Source organism: Plasmodium vinckei (genome assembly GCF_900681995.1).
Source record: "Plasmodium vinckei vinckei genome assembly, chromosome: PVVCY_03".
NCBI lineage: Eukaryota > Apicomplexa > Aconoidasida > Haemosporida > Plasmodiidae > Plasmodium > Plasmodium vinckei.
Genome location: NC_051295.1, coordinates 1 through 20,613, shown reverse-complemented (window position 1 = coordinate 20,613; position 20,613 = coordinate 1). Strand labels below are relative to the sequence as shown.

Sequence of the window (20,613 nt, the reverse complement as noted above, 5' to 3'; positions counted from 1 at the left end):
AGTTATAATATATAATTCGATTCATTTGTAAATTTTATCTACATTATAATATAACTTCAGGTTAATATGTGATTTTAAGATTAATTAAACATATTACAACATATAATAGGTAATCATAAATATAGATTCACAAAATATCGATCGAGGTTCGATAATATAACATTACCTACAAAAGGCATTTTATGCATCTACCATTTTTAATAATACAATAAAAGCTGAACTATATATACAATATTTTAAGTTTTATAACATTGAGGTATAAATAAATAATATTTTAAAATAGTTCAAAAATAAATATAAGCTATTAATAAAATTTCATGTAACATTTTGTTATAATAATTATAAATAATATAACAGGTAAAATTAGAGTTGTTATTATATCCCCTATAGATATAATAAAATACTTTACTAATAAATAATATTGAAATATTGTTTTATTGGGGAGATTTATATAATTAAACATTAATTTTATCGAAAAGGCGGATAATAACAAATTTTATTTGAACTAATAACATTTTTATTGGGTTATTATATATATACAAACTCTAAATATATATTTCTATTACGAAATAATATATATGTTCTAAAATGTTATACTTTAAAACAATGAAACAAGGGGAATTACTAATTGGTTTATAGTATTCCTCCTGAGTGCATTAATTATCTCATTGTTGTATACAATGCTATAACTGAAACAACAACAATAAAATTAGATTAATACATTATTAAATATGAACAAATATATTGTTTTTACTTGATACACCATATGGGTATAAATCCATTATATAAATTATTTAACGGATGATACGATTAAAATTGTATACATACAAAATCAAATGAAAAATTATAACATATATTTAAGCCTTAATATGGTAATATTAGAATCAGCATTGTCAAGTAAGATAACATAAATTTTATTAATCATTCTATAATTCTACTGTAAAATATACAATACATAATATATGCTTAGATTATAGGTATAAATGTGTATTTAAAATAGTAACCCATTCTATATTTCTTCTCAAATTAATTAATTATTCTAACCAAAGTATTTATAGAATTTTTTAATTAAATTGTACGAAAAAATTACATTTATTTGCTTTATTGTTTAAAATACATTTCTTAATCATTTATATGCTAAATAGATAAAAAGAATGAAAAGGATAACATGCATTTTATAATACTAACTATTACTAAAAACTAATTTATATTCATGTTTTATTTTAATTGCAATACCTCAATACCCTAATTTGTAGATTATACTTTTTTAATTTTAAAAAATAGATACGATATGCACTCAAAACTATTCATTAATTATATTTATAAATAAAGAAATGCTAACACATAAGAAATTTTATTACGCATTCTAAAATGAATTATAATTTACATGTATTAATTAAGATAAATAAACATATTATATGCCATTTATTTCGAAAAAGAAAATATTAAATTTAAACACAATTTGCGTTTATATTTATTAGAAATAATATAAAAAGTGTAATATTTCAATTTGAATAATAACATATATCGATACATGGCATTCAAATAATGATATACAAATACATTTTTAACAATTATAGTAATAATGCATTTCTAATTCTTAATATATTTATAATAGCATAGAATTTCTGGCTTTGTTTCTATAAATATAGAAAATGTATAGTTTTCTTCTATGTACGAGCGTGTAATAATTAGGAGACATGCTTTATTTAAACTCATGAAAGATTACACAAAATTATATAATTGGCATATACCTGTTACTATTAAAAATAGTGATGCTGTGTATATGCTGTATTTTACATCTAAGACAAAATGTTTTAAACAGATCAAAATTTAAGATAATTAGGATATTTGTGGTAAAATAAAATATATCTTTGGTAATAATATTACACTATTATTCTATATTTAAATAATAAAAATAATAGGAATATGTTTGATTTATGATATTAACTATGCATATAATTTAAGTAGTTATATAACTTGTATAGCATGTATATATGTTTTACATAAAATAGAAAATGATGTTAATTAATCTACAAATTAAAACATAACTCCATTGTGATGGGCGTGAAATCGGTAAATACATTTTTTTAGATAAAAATAATTTATTGTATTACATGTTTTACATGGGCTATTAATTATTATTAATTTCATTTTAATAAACTGTTCGTTAATAAACATTTTATTATTTTTTTAAAAATGTTTTTTAGTGTGATACATTTCGTGAAATTGATGAACTTTTTATCGACTATGAGAAAAATGAGGACAAATTTAACAATGCCTATGGACCATATAATAATTATTGCCCTGTAAATAATGGGGGCAGAAAATGTGAAACGAATTATGAAAAACTGAATGCTATTTCTAGATATGCATATATGGAATTAATTCAAAATAAGAAGGTGGATCTAGAAAGTGAAAATGACCTACGTGCTGATTTTTTGGTTATGAGATTGTGTGATATATTATATAAACTATCAAACAATCCGAATTTATCTCTAAAAGATGCATTTGAGAAATATTTAGATAAACATATGGGGGCGTTTAATCATTGGAGCATCTTAAGTAATAAAAAGTATTTTAATGGTTCTAACATTGGTATTATGAATGGATTTTATTTTTTATTTCAGCAAATTTGTGAAACAATTAATAGATATAACAATCCTAATGCAAAAACATACGAACACACACACGATATTCAACAATTCTATATTATTTATCACACACTTTATAATTTTGTTAATCGTTGTGATCCGTATCTTCAATTATTTTATCATTTAAAAACAATATATGATGATATTATAAGTGGTGTTATTAAATTCGATGCCAATGACCAAGAATTAAGTAATCAGATTATAATGCTTTCATCGATAGATACAACCAAGTTGTTATCTGAATTCAATACTAAAGGATGCAAACAAGTGCATAAAAAGTTAGAACAAAATATATCCAGGAATAAAGAGAAGTCAGAAGAGGAAGAAGAGGAACAAGGTGGATTTGATACTTTAATCGACTTATTTGGTCTTGATGATGACGATGACGATAATGATGGTGGCAATGATGATTTAGATTTAGATGAAGAAGAAGATGGTGATGACTTGCAAAATACCACACAAGGAACACCACCAGTATCTGTACCAGGGCCACAACAACCTGGACAATCAACATCAGTACCTGTAAAACAAGTACCTACACCGTCAGGAGCGTCACCAAGCATACCTGACAATGGAAGCGATACAATAGGAAGTAAAGATAAAGTAGTAGACAGTACCCAAAGCCAAGAAAATACTAAAGGGGGTGAACAAACAGATACAGGTGGTGACACAGGAAATAAAGCAAATCTCCAAAGCGATTCAAGCATTCATACCCCAACTTCGGGTAACAATCAAGGAGGCGAATCAAGAGATGGATTGGATGGTGGGTCAAATGGCAATCAAGTAAATCAAGGAGGATCAGGAGGTATAAATGATGGAAAGGGCGATAAAGACATCAGTAAAGGAGGTACATGTACTGGATCATGTGACGGAGCAGATAGTGGAACAGGAAGCGGAAAAGGAGGTACAAATAATACATTACCCAGTCAAGGGAATTCAAGCAATCAAGGAGGTTCAGATGATGGGTCAAAGGGATCAGGGGACCAGGATGCAACAAAATCATCAGAAACATTTTATGGATATTCGTCAAGCAATTGGGGAAGTCGTTTAAACCCCCTAAATTATTTACCTAGCGCTTCCAGTATATATCAATCTTCAAAGAATATTTTAACAAGTGCCACTAATCAAGTCAATAATGCATATAATAGTGCTGTGACCGCTGTAAAAGATAATTATGATAGCGTTGTGGCCGCTGTAAAAGATACTTATGATAGTGCTGTAACTGCTGTAAAAAATACTTATGACACCACTATGACCACTGTAAAAGGTGCTTATAGTGCAACTACTAATTATATCGATGGTACTGTTAGTAGTATAATCAACCAATTGAATTCATTTGATACTTTTTCACAATTAGATGATCATCAATCTCGATCAGGTGGTTCAGGGAATAGTTTGCCAACAAACAATAGCCCATTAAAGACACCAGTACCACAATCTCACTCTCCATCAGTAACTTTACCGCCATCACAAACTTCACCACCATCACCGTCGCAGCCACATTCTAGCCAAACACAAGATTCACCACAAATCACAGATCAAAATGACAGATCTGACCCAATACAAATTCATGATACAAATCCTGGGACAGGAATGCCTAGAACACTAACAAATTTTAGTAAAAACCATTCAAGCACAGGAAATGGAACCACAAATGGAACTGTTGTTAAAATGAACGAAAAAACATCAATATGGTGTATAGGATCAAATAAGAAATTTGATTTAATGGGTATTGGCATTATATTTATTTCAGCATCCATTATTTTAGCAATTATGTATAAGGTAAATAATGTGAAACTATTAAATATATCATTTAAATATATTTTTGTCACTACATAATTGCAAATATAAAAAATATATTATATTTTCCCCGTTTTTATTTTAGTATATATCATTTGGATCGGGAACACATTCGAAGAAAAAAAAAACTATGAAAAGAGTTATAAAATATGGTGATGGAACCAGAAAGACACGAATAATTATAAAATCACATGATAGGAACAAACACCTAAAACCAGTTATAAATTCAGTTGGTAGAAAAAAATATCCATTATTAAATATATACAAACTTATGCAGGCAGATCCTATGCCATTTATTAATTTATTTTTTTTGTTAATTTTTTTTGTTTATAAAAGAAAATTAAATTATTTAGAATTATAAATTTAATTAATAATTTTTTTTTCGAAGTTATACATTTAATATTAATTTATATTTTATTAATTAATGGTTTGTTTTATTTGGATTGAATTTTAGATTCTTCATACAATAAATTAATATTTTCATACTTGATATGTATATGAATTAAGAAATAAATAAATTATCTAAAACATAATACATTTAAAATAATTAAAATGAACATATATAAGTATGTTTTATGATATATTTCGTTAGTAAATTTCCTAGTAACTCCCAAAAGTTATGTATATAGAATTATGCTATTATTCTAAAATATATAGATATAAATGAACAAAATATTGTATCAATAATTAGGCACTAAAATAATTTAAAATTATGGAAATATCATATGACTATTATATAAAAGTATATTTATAGGAATTACATGTTTTAATTAATTTATTTGAATTTTTTAATATTGTTTTTATTATACATATATAAATTAATAAATATATATGGTAAATATTTTATTCTAAAACAATGAAATAAGGAAAGATTCTACATAGATTTAAGATATTTATATTGAGTGCATTACTTGTAGCGTTGTAATATACAGTGAAATAACACCAGAAAATATGGTAACAATAGGTAAACATATTAAATGCGAATAAATCTATTATTTTATTTGATTCGGATACATGGATAAATATTATTTAGCTTATGAAAAGACTGAAAACGAATATACCACGAAAAATTAATTAGTATAATTTTTAGTTAAGCGTCCTTTTAATGTGATAATATTAATATTATCACTACTAAGCTATATATTATTTATTCTAATAATAATTCTACATTTTTCCCTAAATATATAGTTTTTTATATCTAAATATAATAACGTTTTATTATAAATATATAATATATGCTTAGGATATAAACATAAATGTGTACTTAAAATGGTAACTCATATTATACTGCTTCTCAAATTAATTAATTATTCTAATCCAAGGATTAATAGAACTTTTAAATTAAAGGATAATATATTAAATTATATTTATTTTCTTTATTGTTTAAAATATCTTTTATAATTAATTATATATTAAATAGATAATAAGAATAAAAAGAATAATATACATTTTATATATACTAAATATTACCCCAAAACTAATTTATATTCATATTCATTTAATTGTAATAGCTCAATTAACTTAATTTGTATATTATATGTTTTAAATTTAAAAAATTAGATAAGATATGCCCTCAAAACAATTCACTAATTATATTTATATATAAGAAATGTTAGCACATAAGCAAAGTTATTACATGTTCTAAAATGAATTATTAATTTATATATATTAATTAAGATAAATAAACATATTATATGTCATTTATTTAGAAAAAGGAAAATATTAAATTATTTCTTAATATTAAATTTAAACACAAATTGTGTTTTATATTTATTAGAAATAATGTAAAATGTGTAATATTTCACGTTTAATAATAACGTATATTAATAAATGGCATTCAAATAATGAGATACAAATACATTTTTAACCGTTGTACTAATAATATATTTCTAATTCTTTATATATTTATAATAATATAAATTTGTGATTTCTTTACTATAAATCTAGAGAATGCATAATTCTCTATATAAAAGCGTATAATGATTAGAAAATATGTTTTATTTAAACTCATGAAAAGTTACACAAAATTATACAATGAAGCTATTCCAATATTATTAAGAGTAGCGATACTTCGCATACGATAAAAATGTTTCAAACAAGTCACAAAATAAGGATGGTTATCTAGAATGCAATAAAAGTTAATATAAGCTTTATTTCATTATATTATTGTATATTGATTTTAAATTAATATTATTATTGAGAATAATACTAATAGTGTGTTTAACTACTGCCAATTTTATATATAAGTATCGAGCCATTGTTTAACTTATTTTGTTGTAGTATAAATATTTTATATAAAAACAACATGATATCAATCTACAGATTAAAAACGAAATTCCATTACAATGGGGGTCAAAGAACTAGTAAATAACTTTATTTTAAAATAAAACATATCTATCCTTAATTTTATTGTGTTTGATTTGTCTAAAAATCATGTTAAATTGCATTCAATCTATTTTGCATTAATGGATATTTTTATTAATTTTTATAAATATTTTCTTAGTGTAAGTTATTTCTTGACGCTGATAATATTATTAATGGTGAAATTGAGGGCAATTTGACGATGTGGGATATTATCAAAGATCCAGAATTTAAAAAATATTGTGATAATAAAACATGTAGGAAAAAAAAGGAAAAGATTGGTGGTTTGAGCGGGTATTTATTTACGAAAGCAAGGGTATTGGAAACAAGTGTAGTGGAAACTCCTGGTCTGTATGATGAATTTTTTTTGATGTGGCTAAGCGATAAATTATATAATATACTCAAAGACAAACCCAATATCAACGTCATTACTTTAAATGAGGCTTATAATAAATATTTAAAGAAACATATTGTGGAATCTAATCATTTGGATCTTTTAGGTAAAGTAAAGGGCTTGGGAGAAGCTAATCTTAAGCATATGAAAGAATTTTATAAGTTACTTAATGAGATATGTAAAGTAATTGCATATTATAATCCAAAAGATAGGAATACTGATAAACTTATTAATTATTCTACTAATTGTTCTAATCAATATAAGTCCCTTTACAAAAGTGTTCCTAAATGTTATTCATATCTTCATTTATTGGATAATTTAAAAAAAACATATTATAGTTTTATAGATTTTGTTATTAATAAAAATGATAAAAAACAAAAATTAGCAAGGAATCTTAAAACACTTACAATATCAAAGAGAAAAGATGATTATTTTGCGAAAGGGTTTACAACATTTGATTTCAATAGTTCAGAGTGTAAACCGAAAAAACCTAAAAAGCCTGACCCACCAAAACAAAAGGGAGGACAACCAAAAGTCGAACCATCACCAGTACCACCTGTAAATCCAGCAGCACCACCACCACAAAATGGTAGTTCATCACAAACACCTCAAACAGGAGGGTCAACTAAACAAATTGAACCAAAGAATTCAAAAAATAATAAAGAAAATAAAGGGGGCGCAAGTGGTAATAAAGTATCTCAGAGTGGTGGAAACGGAAGTCCTGGTGATCGATCAAGTGATTCCACATCAAGTACATCAGGAGGATCTTTTGATTTGTTTTCACCATTCCGTGAATTCCTATTAAATGGAACGGAAATTTATAATAAAGCTTTTCAATTTATTAAAGAAACTCAGGAAATGCTTAATGATGCTAAGGATCAAATCAGCAATGCATACGATAACGCTATGAATAAATTAAAAGGTGCTTACAGTGTATCTAGTAGTTATTTTATTGATATTATTAGTAATATATCTATCCAATTTAATCAAGTTGTCACTCCTCCTAAACCAGGAAACTCAGGGAATAGCATATCACAAAATAATGATCAATCACAAAAAGATGGAGGTCCATCATTACCTTCAACAAAAGATCCTCTAGCAAATCATCCACCAGTAACTCCACCATCAACGTCACAATTATCACAAACTTCATCATCTTTACAACCTATCACACAGAACCCTGCAAAAGTCAATCAAATTAATCACAAAACAGATCTTCAATTGGTAAAATCATTAAGTTCTAAACTCAATTTGAAAAAACCATGTAGCATATTTCCAACTACATGGAATGGATCAGAGGATTGTAAACCTGAAATAGAATTTATGAATACCACATTAGTGTGTTGTACATCTAAACAGTGTAGTTTAACTGGTATTTCAGTTACACTTATTCTAATACCCATTATTTTATCAATTGTATATAAGGTAAATAACAATATAATTACTAAATACAACACTTTTAAAGATTTTTCATTATTATAAAATATTATATATTTTTTCACATTTTTATGTTAGTATTTGTCACGTGAATGGACAAAAAAATCGGAAAAAAAAACCATGAAAAGAGTTATAAAATTAGTTGATGGAAATCGAAAGACACAAATAATTATAAGTTCAAGTGATAGGAACAAAGACCTAAAACCGGTTATAAATTCAGCTGGTAGAAAAAAAGATCCATTATTAAATATATACAAACTTATGCAGGCTGATCCTATACCATTTATTAATTTATTTTTTTTGTTAATTTTTTTTGTCTATAAAAGAAAAAAAAATTTTTTGGAATTATAAATTTAATTAATAACTTCTATTTTGGGATTAATATTCCATGAACCTTATTTTAAAACTCGATATAATTATTAAAAATTATAAATAAGTAAATTTGTTTATTACTATTATTATAGGTAAATGAACTCATAAGTATAATTAAAAAATATATCTATATAGTTATAATATATGTATAAATGTGATGTTGCTATAATGGTTCATTCAATTTTCAATTTATTTATATAATTATAAGAATAAAAACATTATTAAAATAATGAATGAATAAAAAATATATTTTTTATAAAATCATTTATTATTTAAAAAATGAACAATAAAATGAAAAAAAATAATAATATCCCCTAAATCCTTGTTATATGCTACATACAATTGTTTTCTATAAATATTCAGTAAAAAATTATATATGATACTTTCTAACATAGATACATAAGTATTTGTTTTATTGAATTAATGATAAATCAATAACATATAAAAGTGCATTATAAAGGTATCAATGTTATATATTTTGTCAAATATACAATTGAGGATATACGGTTTTATATTATAAAAAATGGGATTGATGGAGAAATAGTTAAAGACTCAATTATATTAAATGTCTTTTATTATTCCATATTTTCACGTATTATATTATCAGTACTTAGTGAATCATATTTTTTTAAATTTAAAATAGCATTATTTTATCTTAGGATTTTTAATAAATTACTTGAATATATATACATTATAACTATAGTAGTATAATATATAAGATAAAATGAGTAATGCATAACATTTAGCGAATATTTATCTAAATTTATATATTAAAAGAGCAAATATATTTTATTTTGTCCTCTCAAAGCGCAATATAACAATCTAATTACACATATTTTTATGTTATACTATAAAATTTGGATCAATACTTATTTGTGTTATATGTTTAATATTTCTAAGTATTATTTCAAAAACAGTTTGCATTCAAGGACTTATTTAAGCTTAAAATGGCTCAATAATACGGTTTCAGTACTAATTGTTGTTTTAAACCATAGGAAAGATGCTCAAAATCTACTATAAAATAGCCCGATATGGTATATTTCTAAATTGAAGTATATAGGATTAAAAATAAAGTTATTGAACAAATTAAATTTGGCCATGAATTTATCTATATTAAATAAAAATAATATAAATTTATGTAATTTCAATAGAAAATGGAGCATGTAACTTAATTTAAAAATACTATAATTTTAGAAAAATCTATATTATAAGAAACAACTATATAAAACTGTAATATATCGTATTAAATAACTATTTATATATTTTTAAGTATTATAGTAATAATAGCATTTTTTGTATAAATGTATCATATATACATATGGTAAAAGTATATTAAGTACCTCTCCATTTAAGGTAATTTAGATAATTGCCATAAAATAAGTATAGGATGTTTAACGAAATATAATTGCTATCCAAAGAAATTAAATAGATGCAACAAATATTTACGTAATATATATAAATATTATTATCCCTCATAATTTCCAAATTATGACAAAGACAAATTATAGTATTAAGGATCTGGTATACAATTTTTTGAATAAAATATTCACTTCGCATGTGTTTTATATGTTATATCACCCATAAATTATATTAATTTTTATTTGATTAGCATTTATATTAATACGTTTTTTTGTTTAATTCATAAAATATATTTGTAGTATTATGACATTTATACGATCAATGACTATTTTTGGGAGGATAAAGGTCAATTAAAAGTTAATCCAAAATACAAATCAATCCACAATTATTGTCATTACGAGAATAACTCAAGAGATAATAATTGCCATGATTATTTTCAATTGGCTAGTTGTGGTGTTATTTATTTGCTAAAAAATTTAAAGAAGTATGGTTTAGAATATGATAAATTTGCCGAATACGTTATTTTATGGTTAAATTATAATCTAAATATAAAGACAAATAATGAATTTACCAATTTAAACGAATTTTATACTAAATATATAGAAAATAATAACTGTTATAATGATAAAATAAAAGGTGATGATGATCTGAGTTATAAGGATATTATAAATATAAATAAAGATTTGATGGGTATGGATATTAAAGAAATATCTAAATTTAATTATCCATTTAATATATTATTTTATTTGTATTATGAATATCATCATGAATATTGGAATTGCGAAAAAAATGTGGGATATGCTAAAAATTTTGTTCAAAATTTTGAAGAACTCAATGAAGATTCTAAGAATATAGAAGGCAGTCTCTATACTCAAATATTGTCTACATTATCAAATGATTATATCAATTTAAAAAATATATATTATGAAAAGAATTATTGCAATTTTCCATCTATTCCAGATTTAACCCCCAAAAAAATATCTGCACAAAATCCTGTAGGAAATTCTGTAGAAAATTCTGGAAAAGGTGATGAACAAATATTGGGACAGCCATCTTATAGTATTGAGGATGTGGTATACAATTTTTTAAATAAAATATTATCTTCGGATGTTTTTTATATGTTGTATCGTCCATAAATTATATTAATTTTCATTTGATTAGCATTTATATTAATACGTTTTTTTGTTTAATTCATAAAACATATTTGTAGTATAAAGAAATTAATACAATCGATGGCAATTTTGGTGTGAACGTGGAAAATGGAAAACCAGTTGAACATGCTAAAGGACCAATCACAAAATATTGTCCTTACATTACTGCCACAAAATCTAATATTTGTACTAATTATATTGAAATGGCTAATTCTGGTGTTATTAATTTGCTAGATAATTTAAAGGACAAATTTGATTCAAAATATGATAAACTTGCCGAATACGCTATTTTATTGTTAAGTTATAAACTAAATCAACATTCACAATATAGCAGCACCAATTTAAATGATTTTTATACTAAATATATAGAAAACAATGAGTATTATAAAAAGAAAATAAATGGTGATAATGGTCTGACTTATAAGGAAATTATAGATGAAAAAAAAGATTTGATGAATGCTAAAGAAATATCTAAATTTAATTATCCATTTAGTATATTATGTATATTGTATAATGGAATTAAAACAAACAATAGGTATTGTATAAACTATTCGAATTATCCTAAAACGTTAGCTAATGAATTTGAAAAACTTAATAATGATTCTAATATTAATGGAAATGCTTCATATAGAATATTATTGTCTACATTATCAGATGATTATAACAATTTAATAAATAATTATGATTATATTAAATCTTGCAATTTTCCAACCCTTTCACCGGTAAAAACATCATCAAGTTCGTCGATAGCAAGCAAATTAATTCCAGGTTTATCGATATCTTCTGTAATATCAGCTTTCTTAGGAATTGCTTATAAGGTAAATAATAAGGAATTAAAAGCTATAATATTTAAATTATATTTTTGTGATGCCTTATATGAGTTTATGAAAAAATATATAATAATTTCCCCATTTTTATGTTAGTATTCATTATTTGGAATTGATAAACTATTTCAAAGACAATATATAAGAAAAAAATTAAAACAAGTAAAGAAGAAAATGAAACTTAATATATGATTCGAAGATTAGCGATTATTTCAGGAACAATAGTAGTTATCGATATATGTTTAGTAACTGTCTATTTGGAAATAAGTCATTTTTTACCATATTTTTTAACGAAAATTTTTGGGTTTATAAGAATAATTGAATAATATAATCAATAAAATATAAAATTAATATGCATATTATTGCATTTTTGTATTGTTTTTGTATAAGTTTTATATGATTTTATATAGTGGGTCAGGGTTAAGATAGCATTTGTGGAACCCATAAATGGGTTAAGGTTAAGTGCCACATTACATTTTATTTGCATAATTTTTAACAATTTGATAATATTTATTAGTTTAACGAATTGTTTTAAATATATATAAGAAAAATTATAACAATTGAATTTCGTGTTAATATAACTTAATGGTAAATGAGGTGAATTATGTATTTATTGTTAATTTGTGGTTAATGGTTTATGGGGCAATCGATAAAATGTCGGAATCGATATAGACAAATGATTTCAGAGCATCGATTTGATTTTATAAGATAACGTCGATTTAAATAATTTAATATTTATAATGAGAAATGTTGAGGGAAATGGAAGTAAAGAAAAAACATAAAAACATTTGTAAATTTAGTTGATAAGAAAATGGAATTAATTAATATAGAGAATGCTATTCAGTCGACCCCGTCCATTTATTAAATTATTTTTTTAATTATAAAAGGGAAAACATTATTTATATGATAAATTTGGGGATATACGGCCTTATATTTTAAAAAAATGGATCGATCGAAAAAGGTTAAAATTTCAAAACATGTTAAATATCTTTTTATTATTTCATATTAGCATGTGTTATATTATCAGTTCTTAGTAAATTGCAACTTTTTAAATTTAAAATAGCATTATTTTATCTTAGGGTTTTTAATAAAATACTTGGATCATATACATTGATAACTATAGAAATAAAATATATAAGATAAAATGAACTATTATGCTTTAAAATTTGCATCAATAGTTATTTATGTTTTATATATTTAATATTTACTAATTATTATTTTAAAAATGGTTTGCATTCAAAGATTTATTTAAACTTAAAATGGCGCAATAATACGGTTTCAGTACTAATTGTTTGTTTTAAACCGTAGAAAGATGCTTAAAATATATTATAAGATAACCCAATAAAATATATTTCCAAATTGAAGTATATGAAATAAAAATAATATAAATTTATGTAATTTGCATAGGAAATGGAGCATGCAACTTAATTTGTAAATGTTATAATTATAGAAAAAACTGCATTATATATTATAAGAAACAAGTATATAAATATTTAATATATTTTAAAAATGACTATTTATATGCTTTAAGAATTATAGTAATAATAGCATTTTTTGTATAAATGGATCATATATACATATGGGAAAAGTATATTAAGCAACTCTCCATTTAAGGTAATTTAGATAATTGCCATAAAATATGTATAGCATGTTTAACGAAATATAATTGGTATGCAATGAGCTTAAATAGATACAACAAATGTTTACGTAATATATATAAATATTATTATCCCTCATAATCCCCAAATTATGGCACAGCCAAATCATACTATTAAGGATTTGGTATACAATTTTTTAAATAAAATATTCTCTTTTCATGTGTTTTATATGTTGTATCGTCTATAAATTATATTAATTTTCATTTGATTATCATTTATATTAATACGTTTTTTTGTTTAATTCATAAAATATATTTGTAGTATAGTGCAATTAAGACGATCAGTAACTATTTTGGAGAGGAGGAGGAAAAAAATGGAGCAATATCTCTAAAATATAAAGAAGAAATCCACAATTATTGTCATTACGAGAGTAACTCAGGAGATGGTAAATGTAGTGATTATTTTCAAATGACTAGTTCTGGTGTTATTCATTTGCTAAAATCGTTAGAGAAGTATGGTTTAGAAAATGATAAACTTGCCGAATACGCTATTTTATGGTTAAGTTATAAACTAAATATAAAGACAAATAATAATTTTACCAATTTAAACGAATTTTATACTAGTTATATAGAAACAAATAATTATTATAATGAGAAAATAAAAAATAATGGTAGTACGACTTATAAGGATATTATAAATAGAAAAAAAGATTTGATGGATAATAATGAAATATCTAAATTTGATGCCCCATTTAATATATTATATTTTTTGTATTATGAAATTAGTGATGAACTTCCGGATTGCGATACAAATTTGAGTTTTGCTAAAATGTTTTCTGATGATTTTGAAAAACTCAATAAAGATTCTAATAATATAGAAAACAGTTCATATAATAAATTGTTATCTACATTATCAGATGATTATAACAATTTAATAAATAAATGCCCCAAATTTCCATCTCTTACAGAATTAACCCCTAAAAAAAGTTCTACACAAAATCCTGCAGAAAAATCTGTAAAAGATTCTGGACAAACATTGGGGAAGACTCCTGAAGGTACATTATCAAGTTCGTCGATATTAAACACAGTAATTCCAGGTTTGTCGACATTTGCAATACCGGTTTTCTTGGGAGTTGCTTATAAGGTAAATAATAAGGAAATAAAAACTATAATATTTAAATTATATTTTTGTGATCCCTTATATGCGTTTATCAAAAAATATATAATAATTTTCCCATTTTTATATTAGTATTCATTATTTGGAATTGATAAACTATTCCAAAGACAATATATAAGAAAAAAAATAAAAAAAGTAAAGAAGAAAATGAAACATAATATATGATTCGAAGAGTAGTGATAATTCTAGAAATCGTAATAATGATTGATATATGTTAAGAATATGTCTATTTGAAACAAGTCATTTTTGACGATATTTTTGGATCATAATTTTTGTGTCTATAAGAATAATTAAATAATATAATTAATAAAATATAAAATTAATATGCATATTATTGCATTTTTGTATTGTTTTTGTATAATTTGTATATGATTTTGTGTAGTGGGTCAGGGTTAAGATTGTGTTTGTGGAACCCATAAATGGGTTAAGGTTAAGTACCACATTACATTTTATTTGTATAATTTTTAATTATTTGATAATATTTATTAGTTTAATGAATTGTTTTAAATATATATATGAAATAAATTATTAAAAGTAATCGAATTTGTAGATTTTAATATATTTATATTGTATTGATTATTTGGGTTCTATAAAGGCTTTCAAAGACAAACCTTAAGGACCAAAATATAAATAATAAAGAAAAAAGTAAATTATATGTTAATTTGAGTATTTCGATTGTTATATAATTAATTATTAACAAATTTAAAGTTTTATGATAATAATAAAACAATAAAAGTACGAAACATAAATTTTGATTGGTATAAAAAGTGATCGAACTAATATAAAGGGGAATTACATAGAAAATATAATTGAATTATAACATTAATTATTTGATTTCATGACGAAATAAACGTATTTAATATATTTTAATTCAAAAGAAACACGAAATTACACACTAAATAATAATTTAAAACGATCAAAATGTTTTGATGGTAATTTAAATAGACATTCCGTATAAAGATAAATTAATTTTATTGACATGTGGATCCACAACATATGTTAGGGCTTGAAAAACCTTTACGTCGAGCATAATCATAATCATTATCTATAATGCGTTGTGCTAACTTTAGGATTTTTGTATATTCATGATCTCTCTGTCTTTTATTGTGGGCATACTCGGTAGAATTGCCATTATTATAGATCTACGAAAAAAAATGGATAAATATATAAAATATCTCAATATTTTGTATGTGAATATCATATAATATATGAGTTATAAAGAAACTAAATTTTGATAAATGGTAAAATAAGAAAAAATGATTATGGTATTATTTTTTGAGATTTCTTACAGCGTTGATATAAGTAACATGAACTTTATCATCACCACAGCCACCTTTTTTAATTACAAATCCGGCTAGATTATCACCCAATTTGGATAATGCTTCCTCGGGATTAATATTAAGTTCGATAGGTTTTTGTTTTTCGTAAACGTTTTCCAATTTAGTTTTTTTATTGATTTCACCGTCATACTTTAGAGCTCTTGAAGGAGCTAAAATTGAACATATTGATGGATCCTACAAAATTAATGAATAAAAAATATATGAATTATGTAAATTAATATATAATAATATGAATAATAGAATTTTTAGAAAAATAATGGAAAAAATGTGCTTACAGGACGTCTTGAGCATACACTATATATTTTTTTTGGGGGTGTATAATTAGGATCTGGATTATGTTTTTCAAATACGACCAGATTTTTGCAGTATAAACGAGCTACTTTTGCTAAAAAATGATCATTTTGGAGATATAAATGAAATATTATGAATATAATAAAATATTAATGAAAATAATGGATAAAGAATAGTAAAATTTAAAGATACGTAAATAGTGATAAGGACATATTAAATTTATTGATTATTTTTTATGTACCATTAATAATTTTCTTATCTGGAGTTTTTTCATATTTGAAATCCCAGTAATGCCTTAATACCTCAACGTACTAATGAAAAAAAAATATATCGATAAATATAATAATGATTATTTAATTTTAAGTTATTTTTATATGTTAAAAATTGCTTGTTATTTGATACTTTAGAGGCAGATGGGATGGTAAAATCAAGTCTTCCAATATCCGTTTTTCCAATTTTCTTATTATATATTTTGTGTCCATTTTTTGTAGAATTGGTCGAGTAACCGTGTACATTAACCCGAGAAAGTTTTTCTAAAAGATCTAAAGATTGGCCCACATACTTTAATGCTGCTAAAGCTTCTACTTTGTCTTCACTTATCTCATTTTCGTATTGTTCAAATCTTTCATTGGAAATATTATTAGTGAAAGTGAGATAATTTTTAATGGGTAAAAAAAAAAGAAAAAAATGAATTTATAAAATGGTAATATGAATATTTAGTAATTATAAAGTCATGGATTTCACGAGTATGCATATTTATATTATATGTATATATTTTCCACGTTTTCATACAATTCTTTTATGCGCTCGTCAATGGAACGAGTATCTATACGTTTAGAAGTTTCGGTTGCAAATATTACATTTTGCATATATCCTGCGATACCTAAAAGTGCTAAAGCAACCTTAATATATATTTTATTCATTTTTGTATTTGATGAGTAAAATATTAATTTAAAAAATGTAAAAAGACGTTATATAAGTATATTTAAAACAGAAGGGAAAGAATATGCGAAAAATTTATAAAAAATTAATAAATATTTAAAAATAAAAAAATAAATTTATTATAATTATTTAAACGGGAAATTTTTTATTTAAATGAACTCATTGCAAGAGAAGAAAAATCATGTCACAAATTATAGAGTACCACAAATATTATTATTTTAATTTGTCTAATATTATAATAATATTTAAAAATACAAATTTAATTATATATAATATATTTTGTTGCTACGCTTTATGGGCGTATTATTCATTTTTTATAGTTTCTATCCAAAAATATATATAATATATATAGGACTTTGCATGCCCTTACTTACATGCATCTTGAAAAAAAAACATATGCTTACATACCTGAATTATTTAATGAAAACAGACAATTTAAAATATAAAGAGGGGAACAATATAAAAAGTAAATATTCGTTTTAATCTAATTTTTACAATATATGATTTGGAATAACTATGATTATATATATATGCGTAATGGATAATAAACGGTTATATCGGATAGATATAATAGTAATTGTATAAAATATATAGTTATTGTTTTGTTATTTTTTGCCTTTATTTGAGTATACATATTTTTTATATTTTTATGTATTAATGAATTTAATTTATCTGAAATTATATATATTATTTATATATGGTTGCAACAATTACAACTACAATAACAATATTTGAATTCATCATAACAACAGTATATTAAATTTTCTGTTATGGTTAATCACAGGTTTTGCATTTTTATTTTTTAATTTTAATCTGAATACAATTGTCCAAATATTAATAAAATATAAAACAATACAAAATGTAAAAAAATATATAAAATAAAATTAAATAAAAATGCAGTAAAAAATAAATAAAATTGTAAAAATAAAATTAAATAAAAATGCAGTAAAAATTAAATAAAATTGTAAAAATAAAATTAAATAAAAATGCAGTAAAAATTACATAAAATTGTAAAAATAAAATATAGAGTATTTATATACGAATTTTTTTTTTTAATTATATATTTTTTAATGTTAAGGTGTTCGAAATAAGGGTTTTTTGTATTATGTACATTGGGGTGAGGGTTCAGGAATATACTTACATTTGATTTTTTATAATATTTATTAGTCTATTTAATTTATTTAATATATACAATAAATTATTAAACGAACAAACACATATATTACAACTACTGTATTTTGGTCGCTAAATGTGCATAGGTCTGCAATACATAAAGAGGTGTATAAGCTTTATTATGAAATGGTCCCAAACAACAATACATATTCATAAATTACAACACTTACATTTGAGTGTTATAAATTAAATATTAAGTATGTTGAAGTATAATCTCGATATTTTGTATTTGATGTTAATTTTGAGTTTGCCATATATATTGAGTCGTGATATTATATATTATAACAGTCTATTATATAAGAAATGTGAATAACCACATTTAAAATTATATTAACACATATATATATAATATAAATTATGTTTATTAGACGAATTTTTGTATTTAACAAAATGTCTTATTTGGATGATACAACATTTGTGGTTTAATATTGTTTATGAACTTACAAAAATATAATAAGATTCGTTTAAAATAGTTGTTTATAATATAGGTCATATGCATTAATACTGAATTTTTTATGATTAATTAAGCATACTACAATATATAATAGGCAATAATAAATATAGATATATAAAATATCGATAGAGATTCGATAAGACAACGATATCTATAAAATATGTTTTATACATCTAATATTTTTAATAATACATAAAATATAATATATTTAATTTTTTATAAAAAATATACTGTTATACATCATATTGTATTTTTATGTTAAAGTATTAGGTTTAGGGTTTAGGGTTCAGGGTTTAGGGTTCAGGGTTCAGGGTTCAGGGTTTAGGGTTTAGGGTTTAGGGTTTAGGGTTCAGGGTTTAGGGTTCAGGGTTTAGGGTTTAGGGTTTAGGGTTTAGGGTTTAGGGTTTAGGGTTTAGGGTTTAGGGTTCAGGGTTTAGGGTTCAGGGTTTAGGGTTTAGGGTTTAGGGTTTAGGGTTTAGGGTTTAGGGTTTAGGGTTCAGGGTTTAGGGTTCAGGGTTTAGGGTTCAGGGTTCAGGGTTAGGGTTCAGGGTTTAGGGTTCAGGGTTTAGGGTTTAGGGTTCAGGGTTTAGGGTTCAGGGTTTAGGGTTCAGGGTTTAGGGTTTAGGGTTTAGGGTTCAGGGTTTAGGGTTTAGGGTTCAGGGTTCAGGGTTTAGGGTTTAGGGTTTAGGGTTTAGGGTTAGGGTTTAGGGTTTAGGGTTTAGGGTTTAGGGTTCAGGGTTTAGGGTTCAGGGTTTAGGGTTTAGGGTTCAGGGTTTAGGGTTCAGGGTTTAGGGTTTAGGGTTTAGGGTTCAGGGTTTAGGGTTCAGGGTTTAGGGTTTAGGGTTTAGGGTTCAGGGTTTAGGGTTTAGGGTTTAGGGTTCAGGGTTTAGGGTTTAGGGTTTAGGGTTCAGGGTTTAGGGTTCAGGGTTTAGGGTTCAGGGTTTAGGGTTTAGGGTTCAGGGTTTAGGGTTCAGGGTTTAGGGTTCAGGGTTCAGGGTTTAGGGTTCAGGGTTTAGGGTTCAGGGTTTAGGGTTCAGGGTTTAGGGTTTAGGGTTCAGGGTTTAGGGTTCAGGGTTTAGGGTTTAGGGTTAGGGTTCAGGGTTTAGGGTTTAGGGTTCAGGGTTCAGGGTTTAGGGTTTAGGGTTCAGGGTTCAGGGTTTAGGGTTTAGGGTTTAGGGTTCAGGGTTTAGGGTTCAGGGTTTAGGGTTTAGGGTTTAGGGTTCAGGGTTTAGGGTTTAGGGTTAGGTTAGGGTTTAGGGTTTAGGGTTTAGGGTTCAGGGTTTAGGG

General features: G+C 24.4%; 5 protein-coding genes across 5 annotated transcripts; 4 read left to right on the top strand and 1 right to left on the bottom strand.

Moving 5' to 3' along the window:
* Positions 1-2,061: 2,061 nt before the first annotated feature.
* On the top strand, positions 2,062-4,815 carry PVVCY_0300050 (CIR protein PIR protein; the record flags this gene model as incomplete). Its single annotated transcript, XM_037634651.1, has 3 exons — positions 2,062-2,076; positions 2,211-4,436; positions 4,540-4,815. 3 exons carry the CDS (start codon positions 2,062-2,064, stop codon positions 4,813-4,815), a joined length of 2,517 nt encoding a protein of 838 aa, XP_037490089.1.
* A 1,984-nt stretch (positions 4,816-6,799) lies between these two features.
* PVVCY_0300040 (PIR protein CIR protein) lies at positions 6,800-8,997 on the top strand (the record flags this gene model as incomplete). Its single annotated transcript, XM_008628603.2, has 3 exons — positions 6,800-6,817; positions 6,958-8,634; positions 8,725-8,997. The coding sequence occupies 3 exons, from the start codon at positions 6,800-6,802 to the stop codon at positions 8,995-8,997; spliced, it is 1,968 nt and encodes a 655-aa protein (XP_008626825.2).
* A 1,509-nt stretch (positions 8,998-10,506) lies between these two features.
* On the top strand, positions 10,507-12,544 carry PVVCY_0300030 (PIR protein CIR protein; the record flags this gene model as incomplete). Its single annotated transcript, XM_008628604.2, has 4 exons — positions 10,507-10,539; positions 10,677-11,450; positions 11,588-12,346; positions 12,452-12,544. The coding sequence occupies 4 exons, from the start codon at positions 10,507-10,509 to the stop codon at positions 12,542-12,544; spliced, it is 1,659 nt and encodes a 552-aa protein (XP_008626826.2).
* A 1,557-nt stretch (positions 12,545-14,101) lies between these two features.
* PVVCY_0300020 (CIR protein PIR protein) lies at positions 14,102-15,284 on the top strand (the record flags this gene model as incomplete). Its single annotated transcript, XM_037634645.1, has 3 exons — positions 14,102-14,134; positions 14,272-15,093; positions 15,234-15,284. 3 exons carry the CDS (start codon positions 14,102-14,104, stop codon positions 15,282-15,284), a joined length of 906 nt encoding a protein of 301 aa, XP_037490088.1.
* An 813-nt stretch (positions 15,285-16,097) lies between these two features.
* PVVCY_0300010 (fam-a protein) lies at positions 16,098-17,680 on the bottom strand (the record flags this gene model as incomplete). Its single annotated transcript, XM_037634642.1, has 6 exons — positions 16,098-16,268; positions 16,416-16,640; positions 16,742-16,851; positions 16,999-17,068; positions 17,160-17,379; positions 17,550-17,680. The coding sequence occupies 6 exons, from the start codon at positions 17,678-17,680 to the stop codon at positions 16,098-16,100; spliced, it is 927 nt and encodes a 308-aa protein (XP_037490087.1).
* Positions 17,681-20,613: the final 2,933 nt, after the last annotated feature.